We start from the raw sequence: 21,394 nt of genomic DNA on the forward strand, positions 1-21,394 counted from the left end.
CTGCTAGTGAAGATAAGAACAAGCTGTTAACTGAAAATTCAACTGAAGCGGCTTAATCGTGACGGTTCAAGTAGGAGAGGAGGGGAGGGATGGAAAAAAATAGGAGAGAGAATCCTACTCCAAATAAAATGCTCGTATCACAAGCCACGACTGCAAGTTGCAGCAGTTATGGGTTAGGGCAGCCATGGCTCCCCTGCACTGTAAACCTCAGCTAAATTTTGGGCATTCCGTTGACTACTAAGTCGGTTTTTTCCGCTTTTGTTAACCGAGTAGTAACTACGGAAACTCATCTCAAGTACGAAACCAAACCAGCACACAGTTTCGTATAAATTTTTTGTCCACTGTCAAAATCATGTAGAAAATAATGAAATACTTCACCGTACATTGTTTAATGTTCCCAGTTTCAATATATTAACTTCAAGATATCAAAGAATTGCAGATAAGTTATGACGAATTAGACGCTCGGCTTATGGTCCAGCATTATACAGACAACATAGTAGAAGCTATAATCATCAGTTTCAATACATGTAATGATACAGGGACAGGGAAAGGAATCGTACGAGGTTGAAGATTCTCGTCTTCCTCAATCGACTGACAGTTCATGCTTAAGGCCTGGCTTACAAAGAATCATCCTGACCAAAAGAAGAAGGGAAATGAAATCAAATCATAGTCACATGTACACCTCAAACCTATCTTAAAGAACTAAACTTCTCTCATGCCTGTGCGTACACAAAACTAAAGAATAGATTCCCGAAAGGTGTTCTGGAAAGCCACGTCTTTTATGTTAGTAATAAGCAACTGAAAAGCAATTTCTAAAGTGCTGAGATAGGAAATTTCTTTCTACCAACCTTCGTACAAACGTAAATATAATGGACATCAGGGTTGTTTCCCAGCAATTCCTCCGTTGAGCTTCCATCATCATTTAGCGGAACAGGATTTGTCAGATCCCAAATTGGAGGTTCTGATTTATCTTCGCAGGAAAGTTTCTCTGCATACATGGTACAGAGAAATCAACAGTCAATATCTAACAAAAAAGACCAAACGTCACAAAACATTTTTATTGCTAAACGACATTACAAGTGAAGTTAGGACTTAATCAAAACCTATGACATGGAGTTTTATCATCCAGGAGCATGACTCTCTCAACAAACGCAAACGATACAACGGGGCACCATATGTGATCTGCAGCAGCATGTTTGAGACAAGTTATGGATACACACAAAATGCAAAACAAGAATACGAAAAAAGAGGGCGGGCGGGCAGGCGGGCTGGAAAAGGGAAGGGAAGGTATATTGAAATCATTGGCAGAGAATAAAAGAGTACGCAACATTACCAGAATGTAGACTCCCTTATCCTTGAGGACCCTATAATTTGTATCAACTGCTTCAATATATGGTGAACGAAATCAAGAAAATAAACAAAACCAAAAGCTTAGAACAATTCCATTTACTGATTAAACAGTCTTAACGCACCTCCAAACTTCCTCAAGCATCTCTGTAGAATTTTGCCGCGAATTACTTCCGCACTAGGCACAAAAAAAAAAATCAATACAACAAAAAAATAAATAAAAATTCTCAACAAAGATAAAACAAACAAGAACGAAGCAGACGGGTTATCAGCACTTACCAAAAGAGAGTCTAGAGTTCCTGCGAGAAAAAAATCAAAACAAGCAAAATCAGCATTATTTCGCAAAATGAATTTTCAATTATGATTAGACGGCAATGTTAAATTGTAACAAATGCAGAGGTAGACATGGGAGTAGCCACATTGCCTAGAGGGGAAGTGCTACCGAGTTCCAATAATACTAACAGTTTAGATTAGTTTAAAGTAGAATATCGCTCGTAACAAAAAATATGTATCTGAAAATATAATTAACAAATTAAGATTAGACGAAAAATGAAGTACCTTTGTCAACAACTGCATCAAAGGAAGCAGTTTCGAAAGCACTCATATCCCGAACATCCATTTGCAAATCTAATTAATTATTAATAAACAAAATAAAGAGAAAATTAACCATAATACAAATAAACAAGCCATAAAAACATCAAATTTAAATGATAAAAAACATACGTACATTTGAGATGTGGACGATTCGAGTACTTGCTCTGCATAGCTTGGATGACCACAGATGAAATGTCAATACTAACCACCTCCTCGTACCCATCATCAGCCATCCCCTCGCTAAACGCTGCGTTTTGGAAACCAAATCCTTTTAGGCGTGAATCAAATGGGAGATCCGATCGGGTGAGTGCGGGTCCAGGGAGAAGGCAGAGCACGTACCTGAGTTGCCGCAGCCGACGACAAGGATGCGGTTGCGTTGGTTGGGATGGCGAGGGACATAGAGATTGATCAGCGGAGCCAGAGATTGGTACTTTTGGTACCAATCGAACGGCCCTGATTCGTTGGCGTAGCGGTTGTCCCAGTACCATGGCTCGCCGTACGCCTGCGTCGTCGTCGTCGTTCCCATCGTCATCTCTCTCTCTCTCACGGAGTCTTCAATGTTGGTTTGTTCTTCAATCTTCGGTTGGTTTCCATTTTGGGTTTGTCGTTGATGCGCTCGCGCGTGATACTATGATGGCACATGCGCATTATTGTCATTTCCCCTAAGCAGCTTCCTGACATTGCCACGTGCCCGAGGGTTTAAGTTTGGAAGGGGGAGTGACATTATACTTAAATGTGGCCTCTTTTGCTTGTAACGCACGAATGCGTTTTAACTTTTTTCACATGAAAATATATTCTATTAAAGAGTAATATTAAGAAAATTAAATTTGTAAAGAAAATTTTGGAAATTAAAAGATATAGAAGTTGATGATTGGTTTATTACTTAAACATTGATAAACGAGCTTAGTATGCAAATTTAAGACCTGTTTGGTATCTTATTTGAAATTTTTTATCATTTCTCAAAATTTCTTGAAAACAATTTTTTTAAGACTCAAAATTTTGGTTGGTTTGCAATTTAAAATTTTTAAATTTTACGACTTAAACTAGACAAAGAAATCTAAAAAGAGGGGTCGCAGGAGGGAAGAAAGAGGAGAGATGAGGAAAGAAAGTAAGAAATGATTGAAGGAAAGAGAAAAAAGAGAGAGGATCGGACGAGATAGAGAGGAAGAGAAGTGAGAGAAAGAATCAAGATAATGAAGAGAGACGAAAAAGGTATAAAAAAAAAAGAGAGAAATAAGAAAAGAGAGAGATATAGATTTGGAGTGAGAGGGGAGGAGAGAGAGAAAAGAAATGAGTGAGTTTAAGTTTAAAAACTCTAAAACTCATTTTTTATATTTTTAGATAATATACTATATTTTTTAGTTAGTCTTGAATTCAGTTTTGAAAATAATCCTACCAAATAAGTTTTTAAGGCCTAAAACTTGAAAATTGTTTTTTAGTTTAAAAAGTTGGATTCAAGTAAAGTACCAAATAGACCCTTAGGGGGCGTTTGTTTCACCTTCTTAAGTGGGATTGGACTGGCTAGGATTATTGTCCCATGTTTGGTAAGCTTGGGGACTAACTTAAATGAGACTAGCCTGGACTCGTGTGGACTATCTCCCTCGCTAGGTCGTCTTAGCGAAACCCCCCGAAAACCACGGGACTGCTAAGACCTGCTTCGTCTCCTTTGTGTCGCTTGGCGTCCTCCCTTTGCGAAGACTTTGCTTCGTCTGCATTGCGTCCTCTCTCCAACGAGATCACAGCACCACACCAAGACGGGTACGCCACGCAGGTGGAGACGTTTCCGACGGACTCGCCGGTCAAGAGCAAGCTCTGCAAGGTCATTCTGGTGGTGCAGAGGGCGCAGGGCGATCCATTTTCGAGAGACTAGTTGCAGGCGGAGGCACCCAGCAGGACTCGGAGGCGTTGGGTGGGGGGAGGAAGTTGCCGGTGTTGAAGTTTGGCTGCTTCCTGTGTTTTGGGGACAAACATTGGAGTGATGGACGCAATTAGCCAATTGCAAGAGAAGGTGAACACGATCGCGACAATTGCCTTCACCACCATTGGAATGCTACAACGAGATACGCCTCCAATCCGAATCTCCCCCAATTACCCGGAAGCTAGACCCGCACCGGCTCCAGATCTCAATCCCAATCAGAACCCGACTCTGGACAGTGACACGGAGTTCGCAAAGCAACCCAAGCTCATGAGTGATGATCTAGTGAAAGCATAAGGTCATCTCCAACCGAAGAAGGGCCAGAGGGCTCTCTTTAGCCCTATAGCCCTCCAATAAATTAATATTTTAATGAACAGTGTCAGACTATATTTCTTACCATCTTCAACCAAGGGGGCCAAAAAGTCATAAACCAAACATAACCCTGTAACAAAAAACCATGCCCAAAAGGCCATAGGCCAAACATAATTTATTATTTTAATTGAATTAATATGGTTACTTAAATTAAACTACCTCAATAATTTTTTGGATAAATTGAACTCCATCATGATGTCGAGATAAATTGAACTCCATCATGATGTTGTGCATCATATTACACAACATGATTGTGGAGGATGAGCGAGATGGCTATATTGATGGAGAGTCTGATGATGACCAAGATGATCCAAATAGGTCAAGGAGGGCTTGTGCAAAAATATATGATGGGCCTAATTTGCCTTTGGATCCAAGAACTAGTAATATCTCTTTAAATGAGTACATGAGGCGCCATATGATGATACGTTTGCGTGCCACAAACAAGTACCTACAATAAGATCTTGTTACACATCTTTTGGCCAAAAGAAGCATGAGGTAGGCATTTAAGTTTTATGTTGTTAAATGTTTTTTTTTTCATGTTGTTTAAGTTTGAATAACTCCCCCAAGTAATACTAGGATGGAGATTGTGTTGTTTAATGTTGTTTAGGTTTAATGTTTTTTAATATTGTTTAATGGTGTTTAGTATTGTTTAATGTTGTTTAATGGTTTAGGTAGTTATAGGAAAAAAATTAGAATTATTTTTATTTTTTTTTTAATTTTGTCCCCCAAAAAAAAAAAATTTCAAATGCTGATGTCAGGTAGCTGTGGGGTTTGAATTTTGGGCCGACTCGGGATTAGCTGGCTGGCTGGTTCGGGGCAGTCGGTTGGCATGATTGCACAATTTTGCCCTAGTGGGCCCCACGAGTTCTTTGGCCTAGCCCTCGGTTTGAGATAATTTTCGTGTCATTTCGGACTATTCTTAGCCTTATGACTCTCTGGCCGGATCAATTGGAGATGGCCTAAACATGTCGGCTTTGAGTTTGATGACGTGACATCTGATTTGTTTTTTATTAATTAAATTTAATTCCATGGATTTCACTGGTGCAATTAGATGCATTGGTGGCGGCGCTGCCGTTGTCGGAGGGAGGCGAGGAAGCTCAGTTGAAGAGGATTGCTCAATTGCAGGCCGAGAACGACGCCGTGGGCCAACAACTTGAGAAGCAACTGGAAGCAGCAGGTCCGTCTTCCGAGAAATATGTGCAAATAGAACATGTTACAATTTAATTGGATGGTTTCATTTGTTGGGTGAGGTAACTTTTTTTGTTTTATTGGCAGAGAGAGAATTGCAAGAGGTGAGAGAGTTGTTTGGAGAAGCAGCAGATCATTATTTGAACAAGAACAAATCGGATTGAAAAACTAATGTTCCTTCCCTGTAGTTTCTTTGGAAATTTGCCACTGTGATTTACAGTTTCTATTTTAACCAGCAGTTAGTGACACTATGGATATTGTGCAATTCCCCATTTTAACCCCTTATATATATATATATATTTTTTTTTTTTTTTTTTGTTCAAACATAAATTTCAGTGATACAAGAAGATATTACAGATGTTACATGAGATAAACATAAAAATAAGTTGCTACACCAAAAAAGACAAATAAGTCCAAACAAAGCACATGATGATCGACTCAGACTCAGTCTGTTAACATAAATCGTCACCATTAGAGTCACCTTTTTATGTTATGACTGTATATTAAAGCATTTCCACCCATGGAACATGCTAATAAACCCAAAATCCACTCCAAACCCCCTTCACCCATCTCTTCCAAGCCATGGCTGGTTGAGCTTGGCAGCGGCCATGGCAATTCTAGCCCCAATACCCGCTCAACGACAATTACCATTCACAATTAGTGGGGTATGACATAATTGTAGCAACTTATTCTAAATTAAATTCATCCGTTTAATAATTAGTGAATAGTAACTGTCATGACAATTACAATTAACTATGAGTGAAAAGCAATAAAGAGAAGTCAAGGAAGTTTACTATTTACTTGAATGGTAACTGCCACAAGTCTACTTCTAGACCCAAAATCACTAAGTGGGTGGAAATGCTCTTTTTTGTACAAGAGACATTAGGGTGGGAGAATCAAACTCGATCCTTAGATGTAAGAGTGAATGCTCTTTCGCATAATGCCAACGGAAAGATTCCCATGCACATGTTTTTTCAGAGTGAACGCCGTTCTCTTTTTTCATTTGTTTTTTGTTTTTGTTTCCATGAATGCAAAAGCGACATGAAAAATGATCTCCAACTTTCCAAAAGGGTTCAAACCAAAACAAATGAATCGTCCTCAAACATGATGGTTGATATCATGTATGAATTTTCAAACATAACTAGGGTATACAACATGAAATGTCTTAAGCTGAGAATGAGTTTCGACCGATCGAAAACTAGGATCCTATTTGATGGGAGCGTACGCATTCAGGTAGCGTTCAATGTCAAAGGCAAATGAGTGATTTGTGAGACTGGAGCTATCTCTTTTTCTTTCCATGTTTCCCAGATTTGGCAGGTCCAGCACTTGACGTCGATGCCGCGGGCTCCTGCTTCCTAGTCCTCCCAGGATGTCTAGGAACCATCTCCGCAACTTTCAGCATCAGTTGTTTCCCTGCAATTTAGTCAAAACAAAACCGAATAATCAATATATACATGTACAAATCAAAAGACCCACCAAAAACAAGGACAAGTCTTTGTTTTATGTTTAATAACTAAATAGCGCAAACAGTTGAGTTCAAGAATGAGGCGACACCCTTCGTAGGGTTCATGACATAATCAGACAAAGGAATCCCTTGCAAGGGCTCACTAAAACAACTTCAAAAACACAGTCCATTTGTCTAAACTGAACCCTATTAATACATGAAATTCAAGAACCACGTTATTCTGACTTGAACTATCTTTGTAAAGGTTGACAATGTTAAACATCCGTTGTTCAAAGATGAGCACGGCAAAAAGTGGATGTGCCCACAATGTTACAAACAAGGATCTCTATACCCCATATCTTATTCATTCCCCATTACCCACCCCAGCTCATAGCTTTAGTCACAGATTAGGAGACTATGATATAAGGTGAGAGTAAACTTGTGGGACTCTGGAAAATTTTGTCAAGAAGGAGAAAACCGGCGCGACACTGCTAAATATGACAATAGTTTTTGCTTATATAGAGAGACTAATTTAACCGGATACCTTTGCTACCACGTTTAGTTTTATTTCAATAATTGAGATTCTCTCTACAATATTCCTTCTCACTATGGATTATAAGCAGTCAAGGAAAGACAAATGGGCTAGTCGAACACAATTATAACTATCCGCTCCTAAAATCTCGCATTAACTGATACATTACTTATGATGTTTCACCAAAAACAAATACTAAGATACTTTTGAGAAGGTTATAGAATTAAGGGTAAGTACAGTCACAATAAAGCAACGCTTACTGGAAGTAATGTCTGGATTATACGGAGTTCCATCTTCCCTTTTGAGCAAGACCCTCACTCTCCCAATTTGCATGAAATCGCGTGGATAAGCCTTATCTATCTACAGTAGTCAAACACTCCGCACATATTAGCACAACTCACACCCATTACTACACAAACCTTACGATACAGATGGTGCAAATGTAGGAATAACAAACCTCAATTGCAAATGGGAGTTTGAAATAGCTGCAACAATCAGCAATCTCAGCACAAGTAGGACCTTCGCAAGCTTTCGCGATACTGATTCGTCTCCCTTCCGCCATAGTTTTCTTCGAGTTAATATAAACCGGATAAAGCACAATCCATTTCTTTATATTGGGGGTCTCCTTATCCATATCTCGCCTACTAAATATCCTACACAAAAAAAAAATTACAACACAAACCCATTACACTGCTTTCCTTCCTAAACACAAATGTAAGAAAAATTAATGATAAATTAAATGGATTATGTGCACACATTCAATCAGTATGCTATAAGTAAGACGAAGATCAATCCCAATTCCCAATTCCAGCTAAAAACTCATTGGTTAAACATTTATAATTCAAAACCCCCAAAAAAACCAAAAATAAATAAATAAAAGAAACAAGAAACACAGATGTAAAATTGCACCATCATAAAGATCAATGAAGCCCTTCAATTCCAGTGACAGAAAGAAAATTCACGAGGGAATGAATCAAAGAACTAACCAGACAGAAAAGCAATTGAAAATTTGAGAAATTAGGGAAAAATCCAAAGAAATAATTCGAGCCAAATGAATCGAATGGAATGCGTGATCTGAAGAAATTACCAGAAGTTGAAAAACAAGCAGCGGAGGATTTGAAGAGCAAGCCGTGATATGCGAGAGATTGAGACTGGAATGGAGTTTCGACGACGACGACGGGGACGGTCCGCAGAGATGGCCAATAATTCGGGCTTCTATGTCTCCTTCAATATTTCAGGCCCGTTTTTATTTCGGGTTGGGCTTGGCCTTCATCGGTTAGCAAACCCGACTCACAAATGAAAATAAACAGGTAAGAGCATCTCCACCAGCCTCGCTAAGTGAGGATCTTTGGCTATTTTAACAAAAAAAATGCAGAAAAAAAAAGTTTCAACAGGCTAGTTAAATGATTAACTATCTTAACTTTATGAATAGTAACCAGCTAGATTTAAGGAATGAGTCATGAAATTTCAATTTTCTCATTTTACACCATGAGTTATTTAAATTGGGTTCAATATTTTTTATTCGATTGATTGTTTGATCTTTCATTAAATTAATGACATGATGGGCGTGAGATTTTCATATGGATTCACGTGTAAATTACATTTACACTATATTAACCATAAAGCTCAACAACTTAATCGAGAATTGAAATTTTATTTTGGAAGAAGGAGAAGAAGAAGGAGAAATAGATATTTAAATAGGCAAAAAGTGTAAGTTAGCGCAAGAATTTCTCCTACTTACAAGCCAAAATCGAATTGACGAATGAAATCGAATCTTCACATTTGTTGGATTGAGATGAGGCTTTGAAACAACAATCATTTGTCCAAATTAGTTCTATTCAACCGCTGTTGTTTATGAGATTTAATTATAAGATGTAAGAATTATTAACAAATATATTTGATAAAGAGAATTGTCATTGGCATTTCAAAAATCTCGTTTTGCATTCCAAACTTTCTATAATTAAAACAAAAAAAATTACTTGTAAGAAGTGTAAAATAAGATTTATTGAACACTAATAACAATTCCCTTGATAAATTATAAAATGACAATGGAGTGCTACTAACCTATTACGTTAATGAAAAACGTTGATGTGCTCAACCACCAATGTGATTGAATACTTTTGACTCTGAATATAAATTTTATAATAAATTTCAAATGCATCAATGATTAGAAATTAATCGCACAAACGTACCATTGTTAGGAAGAGGATCATCTCCTGAGCTTAGAATAGGAATATTCTTGACCAGTTCATTTGAACCGTTCAAATTTAATCCAATGGTTGTAATTATTATAACTTTTAGAAATCTTCTGTTTGAAACTGTTAAATTAAATTTGAACAGTGCATTGACTGGTATGGAGGATCCCATCCTCGGGAGAGAGGATCCTCTTCTTCATTGTTGTCATCAAGAATCTTCCAAAGAACATGACAGAATCAGCCTAAAGTACCCGCTAAGCTTCCCATGCCTTGCCAACTACCACATGTAAGAACACGCGCCACACTCCATGCATTCTAACCACTCCACTGGCGCGTGCCTCTCGTGAACCAGTTCCGCACGTGTGCCTTCACAATCTAATCCAAATGTAGCAGCACACTCATCATCGGCCCACCTGCCAACTGCGCAATTCCCATACCCAATAAAACATCATTTGCCACTCCCCTCCACCACACCCGACCCGACCCCGACCCGACTTCTCCGTCTCCGGCGACGCCAGCGTGATCCGACAAAACCCGACCCGATGGCCCGCAAGAAGATCAGAGAGTACGACTCCAAGAGGCTGCTCAAACAGCACCTGAAACGACTCGCCGGAATCGACCTCCAGATCAACTCAGCTCTGGTGACCGAGTCGACGGACTTCTCCGAGTTGTCGAACGAGCATACATGGCTGTCGTCTACGCGCCTCGTGGTGAAGCCCGACATGCTGTTCGGGAAGCGCGGGAAGAGCGGCCTCGTCGCCTTGAACTTGGACATGGCTCAGGTCGCCGAGTTCGTCAAGCAGCGACTCGGCAAGGAGGTAATCGAATCCCATTTCGTATGATTTGAATCGTTTTTTGGAAACCCGAGATTTTGAGATTGGATTTTTGGATGTTTTGTTTGATGGGTTTTGTGTAAATTTTGGAAAAGGTTGAGATGGGAGGATGCAAGGCGCCGATTACGACGTTTATAGTGGAGCCGTTCATGCCCCATGATCAAGAATTTTACCTCTCGATTGTGTCCGAAAGGCTCGGATCAACCGTGAGCTTTTCGGAGTGTGGAGGGATCGAAATTGAAGAGAATTGGGACAAGGTATTGTCAATTTGTGTTTGTTTTGAGTGTTGGAATTAGGATGGTGTTTTCTGCTTGGTTTGAGGTGGTAATTTACTATGGTGTTTGTTTTTGATGTTGTTGTGCAGGTTAAGACTATATTTCTTCCGACCGAGAAGCCTATGACGAATGATGCTTGTGCTCCACTGATTGCCACTCTTCCATTGGAGGTGTGTGTCATAGACTCATACTGTTCTTTTGTGTGCATTTCTATGTCAAGCTCGAACTTCAGTTCTCGCAAGTTAATGCGTTGTTCTAAGAATCAACATGAACATATATGTTTAGGCTCGCAACATGGACTGTTCGAGTGTGAATACGAAACCAAACCACTGGAGAATAATATATTTTACTTCTTGCACTATAACGTTAAGATACAACTGTAGATTGAAGTCTGTTAGTGCAAAGGGAACCGGCTTTTTTTGCTATATTTCTTGTGAATCCATTTGATTATCGTCATTTTATTACAACTGTGCTCTGCGCATTAAACTTTTTTGTCGGTTTTAGGACATATGCTTAATGTATCATGCTGTTACAGGTCAGAGGCAAAATTGGAGATTTCATAAAGGGCGTATTTGCTGTATTCCAGGGTACGCAATGTCCTTAGATAGATTACTAAATGCTATAGTTCAGTGTAATACTGTGATTAGCTATGTAATTATTTGTTAGGTACATGCTCATGTTGCTGAGGTTGTTCGCATTCCTGATTTTCTTTTGCAGATTTGGATTTTAGTTTCCTGGAAATGAACCCGTTTACCTTGGTAGACGGTGAACCTTATCCACTAGATATGAGGGGGGAGCTAGATGACACTGCTGCGTTCAAGAACTTCAATAAGTATGTTTCTCTTGAAGATTTTCCAAACTTTAGTTCTACCTGTTTCTTGTTACTACTTTTAGTTTGATTCTGACGATATTTCTAAATACTAATCAGATGGGGCAATGTGGAGTTTCCATTGCCTTTCGGCAGAGTCTTAAGTCCTACAGAAACATTTATTCATTCTCTGGATGAAAAGGTAAAAACAGAACTGTTCCTTGTGTGGAAAGAAATTTATGATATATTTCAATTTAGTATGAGGATCATGGCACTTTTTAAGAGTTTCTTAAACTAAAGTCCAACATATATGTCGCAGACAAGTGCATCCTTAAAATTCACTGTGTTGAACCCAAAAGGACGCATCTGGACCATGGTAGCTGGAGGCGGTGCAAGTGTTATTTATGCTGATACTGTGAGTAACCTGATCTATTACCGCCATATGGCTCTACTATCCCTGTAGCAGCCCCTTCAAAACTTTGGATCTCCATTTTTGGCTTTAATTCATTGTGTCTCCCTTCTGTTTCTTTGAACATTTGGAACCCTTAACTCCACACCATGGCCTGTCCTAATGTTCCCGCATCTTTATGGGAATTAGGTTGGAGATTTGGGTTATGCTTCAGAACTTGGAAATTATGCAGAGTATAGTGGAGCTCCAAATGAGGGAGAGGTGTTGCAGTATGCAAGAGTTGTGATCGATGTAAGAAGCTTTCCTTTTTACGAAAAGCTCCTTCTTTCTCTCTTTCTCGCTCTCACACACACCCTTCCACTCATATTTTTTCGTCTGACTACTCAAGTTGCAACCATTGCATGTAGCATACGCTAATTGCCAATAAAAATTTCTTGTATTGCAGTGTGCAACAGCTGATCCAGATGGTCGTAAAAGAGCACTCATAATTGGAGGTGGCATAGCTAATTTCACAGATGTAGCCGCTACATTCAATGGAATTATTAGAGCCCTCAGGGAGAAGGTACCACCACATTTTGACATTCATATCATAAACGAGAGATTGGCCTAATTGGTTTTATTTTGTTTTGTATGCTCAAATGATTTCTCTTTTGTGACATCAAAGGAATCCAAGCTAAAAGCGGCAAGAATGCATATTTTTGTGAGAAGGGGTGGTCCAAACTATCAAACTGGTTTGGCAAAGATGCGAGAATTGGGAGAAGAACTTGGAGTTCCTCTTGAGGTATGTGATGACGTTCTGGTTTTGACATTTATCAGTTATTAACAAGCCTTATTCTGGAAGACCGTTAAATTCTTAAGTTGCGTGCTCTCAACTGCAAGCCTGACATCGTTTCTCAATGCAGGTTTATGGCCCTGAGGCAACAATGACGGGAATTTGCAAGCAAGCAATTGAGTGCATCATGGGTGAAGCTTAAGAGTTTCTTATTTTGCAGACTTTTGAACGAGTTTTCGAGGCTCGAAGTGTGTGTTATGGTTTGGCCAAAAAGGCAAAAAGTGTGAATTGTGAGTTTTTTTTTTTGTCTTGGCAAGATGAGACCACAGGACGACTTCAGTTTTCCAGTCTTTTCAACTTTTCTGACTTACTGTGATATACGAACCTTGTTTAAGTGTGTTCTTGGTTTTGAAAGTAAATGGTTGCATTTCAAGTTTAAACAAGTGAAAGGTATAAGCAAACGAATAAAATATAGAAATCTCCAAGGAAGGAGGATTTTGTTGTGAAACGTTGTGAATGCTCATGTAATATGACTAAAGACGAAATTTAAGAAAGATCAAAACGGTAGTATAGATATATTATCTGATTTTATTACTGTTTTAAGGCATCGCTTCAATATACATTAATTAGTAATGTAGATTTTTACACGTTAAGAGCTCTATATATTATCTGAATGCTCACGTTATATTACTGCTTTCTATGCTCATTTTCCCGACTAACATAGTAAAGAAAAAAAAAAAAAAAATCCATCCCTCCTATCCCACTTCAATTTTTTCATAACAAAGTTTAGTAATTTTTAAGGCAGTGTTAACGAAACACTGTTCATTTTTAACGTTAAGGACATTTTTACTTAAAAAAGTCAGTCTTGGTACTATTTACTCGCAACGCATTTTTATTTTTTTGATTAAAATTTAAAGTTTTCAACTTATTTTTATTTGTTTTGCTAATTTTTAATGTTAGGAAGGATTATTATTTTTAAAGTACAACGGAAACATTTAAAAAAAAAGTGAGAAAAAAAAAAGAAAAAAAAATCCCGAAAAACTTGTTGCAGAAGTGACGAGGCGTTGAAGCGTTTGGGGGATTTTTCCAGTTAGTTCGGTAGCGCGCACCAATCGATCAAAGCGTTGAGTGGTAAACTGGTAAGACCAAAGACTCACACGAAAGCTCTCGATACAAAGAAACAAAAATGGAGAGAAACTTTCCAAGCAAATCCTTGAAATCGAACGATCGAATGGCGCAGCAAATGTGCTTCGACTGCCTCCAACGCCGGATTCACTCCGACTTCTCCGGCAAACTCGTTTTCTCTTACGGCCTCTCCGATTCCGCCTTCCCTTTTGGCTCCTCAGCCGTCGTTCAGGTCAAAGTTCAAACCTTCTCATTCCTTCTCTTTCTTTCTCATCTCTGTGCATTTTGTATTTCAAAACGTTCAAATGCTGAAGCAGTTGGAGTTTGCAGTTGTGTAATTCAAGTGGGGAAGCTACTTCGGCTCCTCAGTTTTTGCTCAAATTTCTACCCAGTCATCCAAATGATTGCTTGACTAAATATGTGTAAGACCCTTAATCTAACTCTAATTACTCATTTTTCTCACAAATTTTCAGATTTTTTATTTTATTTTGATCAGTATGTAATAACCCCACATTGGTTATGTATAATATGAATCGAAATTCGAACATAATCGATGATTTTCTGTTGCTGAAATGATGGAGGATGAAGATCGATTCGGGTTTTTGTTTTTTGTTTTTTCCAGTAATGAATATGTCCTGGACAATGCTGAAGGCTGCAGTGATAATGGGATTGATGATAGGATTGCTTCAGTTGGAGTAACTCAGGATGAAGAAGAAATTAGTTCTGATGTTTACAGGAAAGAAAAACCAAAGTCAGATTCTTTAATGAATGAGCCTAAGTGTTTGTCAAATGGTGGCACAGAAATATTGCTACATAGTTCTACCTGTAATCATTCCACCAGGTTTTCTTGCTCAAGGGTTATCAGCGCATTGGCACCGGTTAGTTATGTTGGCAATTTCTCAGACTCAGTTTTTGAAGATCTTGCTGTTAACTCTTTGACCGGGTCTTTGGAAGATCACATATTGAACTCGCTTAGTCTCTTGATTGAAGGGAAAGCTTCAGGGAGAGACAGTGTAAATTTTCTTAACTTACTTGGGATACCGTTGTTTGATGAAAATCAGTTCCCTGGCTCCCTGAGGCATCCAAATATTGCTCCTGTACTTATGATGGTTAAAGCATCCCATTATATAGATGTAGCTCTTCCCAAAACTCCGTACACATTGGAAAACATTCTCCATTACAGTCCCGAAGCCTTAAAATCTGACTGGCATATAAGGTTTCTGATATACCAGTTGCTCTCAGCTCTAGCTTATATTCATGGTTTAGGGGTCGCCCATGGCAATATATGTCCATCCAGTGTAATGCTTACTGAATCATGCTGGTCTTGGCTGTCCATTTTTGATAACCCCGGGGTAGGATTTAGTTCAAGTTCAAGAGGTAAGGGATGCACAAGTACCTTACTGGAAAAGGTAGGTTGCTCAGAAGCTGGTTGTCCCTCTCAAGGTCTTTATGCTGATTTGAAGCTTTCCCCATCTATAGACTGGCATCGTGACTTCAATCAATGGTGGAGAGGAGAGATCAGTAATTTTGAGTATCTACTCATCTTGAATAGATTAGCTGGGCGAAGGTGGGGTGACCACACATTTCATACAGTGATGCCTTGGGTAATAGATTTTAGCATGAAACCTGATGAGAATTCAGATGCAGGGTGGCGGGATTTAAACAAGAGTAAATGGAGGTTGGCTAAAGGTGATGAACAGTTGGACTTCACCTATTCAACATCGGAGTTCCCACATCACGTATCTGATGAATGTCTTTCTGAATTGGCTGTCTGCAGTTATAAAGCTAGGAGGTTACCCTTGAGTGTTCTACGTATGGCTGTTCGCTCAGTCTATGAACCTAATGAATATCCTTCTACTATGCAAAGACTTTATCAGTGGACCCCTGATGAGTGTATTCCGGAGTTTTACTGCAATCCTCAAATTTTTCATTCACTTCATGCTGGTATGACTGACTTGGCGGTACCTTTATGGGCAGATGGTCCTGAGGAATTCATTAAATTGCATCGTGATGCTTTAGAAAGCGAACGGGTCTCACGTGAACTCCATCACTGGATTGATATCACCTTTGGTTACAAGATGTCAGGCGAGGCAGCTGTTTATGCAAAGAATGTAATGCTTCCTTCATCAGAACCTATGATGCCAAGGTCTGCAGGACGCCGTCAGCTGTTCACTCAACCTCACCCTATGCGTCGAGGTGCAGTGCGGAAACCATGTGATAGCACCAATGAGTCAGCTTTGCGTCAAGGGAAAATGAATGAATTAAGGAGTGACGGTTCTGTCCTATCTGAAACTGCTTACTTGCAAGAATTAGAAGATGCATCTTCCTTTTGTGAACATGCTATGCATTTAAGTCCCCTCTATGGCTACCATCTAGACTTTGTGAGGGACATTTCTCCTGTACAAGAGTCATCAGGCGAGAATGTTAACAAAAGTATACCTCGGTCATCTGACACTATGAAAAACCAGTTGTCACGGTTACATATTGATACAAGTTATCTACTTGAGCATATTGAAGTGGAGGATGAAGGTTCCCGGGGATATCAAGAGCTATTACTTTGGAGGGAAAAATCATCTTGTTTAAAGACGTTCTCTGAAGAAATTGCAAGGGATATATTTTCTGTCGGTTGTCTCTTAGCAGAACTTCATTTGAGGAAGCCACTTTTTGACCCAAGCTCATTGACCATGTACTTGGACAGTGGTGTATTACCTGGATTGATGCATGAACTTCCTCCTCACACCAAATTACTTGTTGAAGCGTGCATTCAAAAGGATTGCATGAGGTATTCGTTTTCATTTCTCAGTTTTTAAATACAATACTATATGTTATTCCCTTGCTCTCTCTCACTCTCTCTGTGGATAACACAAATTAGGAGACCATCGGCTAAGTGTCTGTTGGAATCACCATATTTTCCTACTACGGTTAAGGCGTCCTACTTATTTCTGGCCCCTCTCCATCTTCTGGCTAAAGGTGGATCCTGCCTTCAGTATGCTGCAAATTTTGCAAAGCAAGGAGTCCTCAAGGCAATGGGAACATTTGCTGCGGAAATGTGTGCTCCTTATTGCTTATCGTTTGTGGTGACTCCCTTATCAGATACTGAAGCCGAATGGGCTTATATGCTACTGAAAGAATTTATCAAAAGTTTGACCCCTAAAGCAGTGAAGACATTAGTCTTGCCTGCCATCCAGAAGATTTTACAGGTTAGTTTTAAGATTTATTTTCTTCAGTTTTATTGGGAATATCTTCTTGAACTGTTTCTTATAGACATTTTGTTTCAGACTACAGGTTATTCACATCTAAAGGTTTCTATTCTACAAGACTCCTTTGTTCGAGAGATATGGAATCGAACTGGCAAACAAGTATATCTTGAAACTGTACATCCTCTTGTTATATTGAACTTATATACTGCCGCTCATAATAGTTCAGCAACTGCTGCTTCCGTACTGCTTATTTGCTCAAGTGAAGAACTCGGTATACCTATTACCATTCATCAGGTTAAACCAACCCAGAATTATTGCCTTTGTGACTTCACAAAATTAAAATTATGCGAATCTGTCTTAGAAATAGACAAACAAACACTCACAATACTCCAGCTAATCATTATTCTTTCACCAGACAATCTTGCCCCTGATTCAATGCTTTGGGAAAGGTCTCAGTAGTGATGGAATTGACGTGCTGGTTCGAATTGGTATTCTTGTTCAACGAATTTTGATGTGATTTTTTTCTCGAATTGGTATGTTCTTCTTGTAATTCTTTTATGTCCTCAAATTCCAGGTGGTTTACTGGGAGAGAACTTCATTGTCAGACAGATGATGCCGTTGCTAAAACATGTGTTTCATTCCTGTATTGGCGTTTCACGTATGAATAAGCCTGAGCCTGTCCACAGCTGGAGTGCTTTTGCTCTTATTGATTGTTTGACAACAATAGATGGCCTTGTTGCATTTTTGCCAAGGGAGGTGGTTGCGAAGGAGCTAGTTGAAGTATGTGATTTTCTTTCCTTTTTAATTCAATGTGAAAACTAGGAGTGTTCTTGGAAATAATTGAATTTTTATATTATACAGGATAAAAGTTGCCCACAGGTTCTGGTTCTTATGGAGACAAGTTTTGAATATAGAGTGCTTCAGGTGATGCTTGTACATGCATTTACACTTGTTTCGGAAATCCAATGATTGTCACCCAGTTGCAAAGGCTGCAATTTCTCACATGCTAGCCATTGCGTTACAATTTCCAGTAATGCTTTAATAACTCTCTTGTCCAGGTTGCTGCTACTACCCTAATGGCAGTTTGTGAACGGATAGGACCAGATTTGACAGCATTGCATGTTTTGCCACAACTTAAAGAGCTATTTGATGAGCTTGCTTTCTCACCGAGAAAAGCTAATGCTTCTACTTCCTTTGGCAGAAGGCTGAAGGGTTCAAAGCCAATAATTGACGGAGGGGGTCTGATTGAAAGTCGTATGGACCTTGCGTGAGTTCTTTTTACAGTTCATTGCCCCTGCTTAGTAACTAGGTTATGCTGGAATATAAATTTTGCACATGTTATTGCCTGCCTCAAATATGTGTTGAATTACTAGGTTGTTGGCAGGTTGCTTCTGTATCCGTCTTTTGCATACCTTCTTGGGATAGAGAAGCTTCGTCAGTGTTGTACAACATGGTTATTACTTGAGCAATATCTTCTACAATATCATAACTGGAAGGTACAGTAGTGTTTCTTTCACATGCACTCTCTCTCTCTCAAAGACAGATACACACACACATAGACACAGATAAGTTATACGGGTACCCGACAAAAATCCACACATTTTGCACTTCATATTCTGAACCTGTCGTGATTCAGTGGGAACACACAGGAGAATTATCTCGAAGTGGTTCAGACACTATACTCAGTAAAAGATCTGCATTCAGCAATCGCTCAACTCCTGAATACAGTCCTGCTAAGCTGTTGCTTAATGGGGTTGGATGGTCAATTCCACAATCACAAGGAACTAGAGGTGCCAAAAACATGATGCCTCAAAAACGGTTCTCTGAAATGCATCAGAGTTCAGCCGAAATGCATGCATCAAATTTTAAATTCGAGCCCTGGTTTTGGTTCCCTAGTCCAGCTTCTAGCTGGGATGGGCCTGATTTTCTGGCCCGTGCTGGGGGTGTGAAGGATGAACATCCATGGAAGATCAGAGCATCTGTTATATACTCAGTTCGTGCGCACCCTGGGGCCTTAAGGTATTTAGCTGTCTGCCCAGATGAATGTACGGTTTTTACTGCAGGAATTGGTGCAGGGTTCAAGGGGACTGTTCAAAAATGGGAGCTGGCTAGAATCAATTGTGTATCAGGATACTATGGCCACGAGGAGGTTTGCTTATACCTTGTTAAATTGAAACCTTTTTTACTGTATTCCTAGTAATCACAATGATTATTATTTGTTGTTCCTAGGTTGTGAACGATATTTGTATCTTATCGTCTAGTGGAAGAGTTGCATCCTGTGATGGAACGATACATGTTTGGAATAGCCGAACTGGAAAATTAATTTCAGTATACTCTGAACCATCTGTGGATTCTGCACATGTTTCAAGCCCTCCATCTTCTTCCTCCAGGGCCAATCTTGACCAGGTTAATATGCTCAGTTCCAATGCACAGTCGAGTGGAATATTGACTGGGGCATTTGATGGGAGCTTGTATACTTGTATGCATCAGACAGAACTTGGTGAAAAGCTTGTAGTTGGCACTGGAAATGGTTCACTCAGGTAGATAAATAGTATTGCACATATATCCCCTTACAAGCTGGTATAGATGAGATAATGTTTCACGCAGCTTCGGTTTTTTTAATGTTCCTTGAATCTTACAGGTTCATTGATGTTGTCCGAGGACAAAAGCTTCACCTTTGGAGGGGGGATTCTACGGAGTCTGGATATCCTTCTCTTATTTCTTCCATATGCTCCTGTGGGTCTGATAAAATGCAACCGGATGGAGCTTCTTCACCCTCTTGGATTGCAGCTGGATTGAGTTCTGGTCATTGTAGATTATTTGATGCAAGGAGCGGAAATGTTATATCCTCTTGGAAGGCTCATGATGGATACGTGACAAAGGTATTACAGAAAAAGCCAGAGAAAATCTTCATTTTAAATCAAATTCATTTCTAATTTACCGTTTAACGGGTGCAGTTGGCTGCACCAGAGGACCATTTACTTGTGTCCAGCTCTCTTGACAAGTCTTTAAGAATTTGGGACTTGAGAAGGTAATTCCAGATCCAGACATTCTGTAACGAATACATATATATATCATTCTGAAATGCATCACACTATCCAGCTCTCTCTAAACTTGTCAACTCCTTATGCAGGAATTGGCCATCTCAGCCCACAATTCTTCAGGGTCACACAGACGGTGTATCTTCATTCTCCGTGTGGGGCCAAGACGTTATTTCAATTTCCAGAAATAAGATTGGAATTTCTTCTCTGTCTAAATCCTCCGATGATGTAAACGTCGCTGAACTTCTATCACCATTTCTCGCACATATATGATTTGCACTCGCTCACATTTTCTTTTTAAGACTAACAAATAGACGGGTGTGGTTATCATTTCGCAGGATGGACAGCAGGCTGTTACATGTCAAAAACTGTACATGGCGGATCACGGAGCAAGAAACTTTTCGGTGTTGTCAAGCATAAGTATTTTACCCTTCTCAAGGTTGTTCCTGGTTGGAACTGAAGATGGCTACCTAAGAATATGTTGCTGATGGGGGCTATTAGTTTCCTTTCAAATTCTGCTGTACATTCTGTATCCATTGTTTTTATTTAAATTTATTTATTTATTTATTTTTGTTGTCTTTTAAGTTTATATCCTTATTCGGTTATTCCTTAGGTTGAGACTGTTGAGTGAAGAAAGGGTGGGTTGCTCTAGATATTCTCATTGTAATGCATTGATTGTAGTTAGAAATAATTATTTGTATTAAATAATCGTGCAAATTTTTGTTTTACACTAAAGAATATATATGTAATGGGTATATAGAATGGGACGGATCTGTGATATTACATTTTTTTGTTCACACATTTTGTAATGCATGTTTTTGTGAATCACACTTTGTAATGTATTTTAATGATTCAAAACTTCTGTTTTATATCTTTTCTCAAAAATCATGTCTATAAAATCATCAAAATCTGAAGCTATATGAATGTTGGATTAAGGGTTTAGGGTTATTTATAGAATCGTATTCTTTCATTTTCTTCACTACAAATGAATGTCTTAATGGTATTGGATTTGTTTCAATTTTTTTTGCAAGGATGATCTATGAATAATTTTCTAAAAGATAAACGGTTTGAATTGTTAAAGTACAATACGAAGTGAACCTCTCAAAAACATGTGTAAAAAAAGGTGGTGCCACACCGCCAAGGATCCGCTCCATATATAATATATGACAAAAAGTTTATGTTTTCACTCTTTTTTCATTTTTCTCGTTGAGTTGCAGAATTGAGTTAAGCTAGTAGGTCAAGATAATTTTGTCCAACTCAAAATATTCATTTATCAAAATATTGCCGTTCGGTTATAGATCAATAATATTATGTGTTTTAACTTTCTCACATTTATTAGCAAAA

The 21,394-nt window shown here is 38.9% G+C and overlaps 4 protein-coding genes and 1 non-coding gene across 6 annotated transcripts; 3 read left to right on the forward strand and 2 right to left on the reverse strand.

Annotated features, from left to right (window-relative positions):
- Positions 1-384: 384 nt before the first annotated feature.
- On the reverse strand, positions 385-2,575 carry LOC137737632 (uncharacterized). Its single transcript, XR_015954634.1, has 9 exons — positions 2,281-2,575; positions 2,075-2,188; positions 1,906-1,974; positions 1,627-1,646; positions 1,473-1,525; positions 1,334-1,364; positions 1,104-1,182; positions 849-988; positions 385-632 (listed from the first exon to the last, which is right to left on the reverse strand). It is a non-coding gene; the product is annotated as an uncharacterized LOC137737632 (transcript).
- Positions 2,576-3,919: 1,344 nt separating this feature from the next.
- LOC137736221 (mediator of RNA polymerase II transcription subunit 21-like) lies at positions 3,920-5,580 on the forward strand. The gene is made up of 3 exons (XM_088683594.1): positions 3,920-4,148; positions 5,265-5,405; positions 5,504-5,580. Exons 1-3 carry the CDS (start codon positions 3,920-3,922, stop codon positions 5,578-5,580), a joined length of 447 nt encoding a protein of 148 aa, XP_088539720.1.
- Positions 5,581-6,454: 874 nt separating this feature from the next.
- Positions 6,455-8,637, reverse strand: LOC137737973 (signal recognition particle 19 kDa protein, putative / SRP19). The gene is made up of 4 exons (XM_068477567.2): positions 8,480-8,637; positions 7,850-8,045; positions 7,653-7,752; positions 6,455-6,829 (listed from the first exon to the last, which is right to left on the reverse strand). Exons 2-4 carry the CDS (start codon positions 8,024-8,026, stop codon positions 6,696-6,698), a joined length of 411 nt encoding a protein of 136 aa, XP_068333668.1. The 5' UTR covers positions 8,027-8,045; positions 8,480-8,637; the 3' UTR covers positions 6,455-6,695.
- A 1,189-nt stretch (positions 8,638-9,826) lies between these two features.
- Positions 9,827-13,127, forward strand: LOC137737228 (ATP-citrate synthase alpha chain protein 2). Its single transcript, XM_068476653.2, has 11 exons — positions 9,827-10,405; positions 10,516-10,677; positions 10,785-10,865; positions 11,231-11,282; positions 11,413-11,527; positions 11,624-11,705; positions 11,823-11,918; positions 12,102-12,203; positions 12,358-12,474; positions 12,577-12,693; positions 12,815-13,127. The coding sequence occupies exons 1-11, from the start codon at positions 10,130-10,132 to the stop codon at positions 12,884-12,886; spliced, it is 1,272 nt and encodes a 423-aa protein (XP_068332754.1). The 5' UTR covers positions 9,827-10,129; the 3' UTR covers positions 12,887-13,127.
- A 610-nt stretch (positions 13,128-13,737) lies between these two features.
- Positions 13,738-20,847, forward strand: LOC137738145 (protein serine/threonine kinase). 2 transcript variants are annotated; one of them, XM_068477775.2, is made up of 16 exons: positions 13,739-14,041; positions 14,140-14,231; positions 14,432-16,591; positions 16,682-17,009; positions 17,088-17,303; positions 17,425-17,497; positions 17,584-17,789; positions 17,871-17,933; positions 18,068-18,276; positions 18,394-18,505; positions 18,646-19,158; positions 19,239-19,549; positions 19,651-19,891; positions 19,967-20,040; positions 20,143-20,278; positions 20,389-20,847. In XM_068477775.2, the coding sequence occupies exons 1-16, from the start codon at positions 13,871-13,873 to the stop codon at positions 20,536-20,538; spliced, it is 5,055 nt and encodes a 1,684-aa protein (XP_068333876.2). In that variant the 5' UTR covers positions 13,739-13,870; the 3' UTR covers positions 20,539-20,847. The 2 variants fall into 2 exon arrangements, with proteins under 2 accessions (XP_068333877.2, XP_068333876.2); XM_068477776.2 differs by lacking the exons at positions 19,651-19,891; positions 19,967-20,040; positions 20,143-20,278; positions 20,389-20,847 and having other exon boundaries at positions 13,738-14,041; positions 19,400-19,545.
- Positions 20,848-21,394: the final 547 nt, after the last annotated feature.

Source organism: Pyrus communis, chromosome 13, assembly GCF_041283825.1.
Source record: "Pyrus communis isolate YQ-2024b chromosome 13, ASM4128382v1, whole genome shotgun sequence".
Lineage (NCBI taxonomy): Eukaryota > Viridiplantae > Streptophyta > Magnoliopsida > Rosales > Rosaceae > Pyrus > Pyrus communis.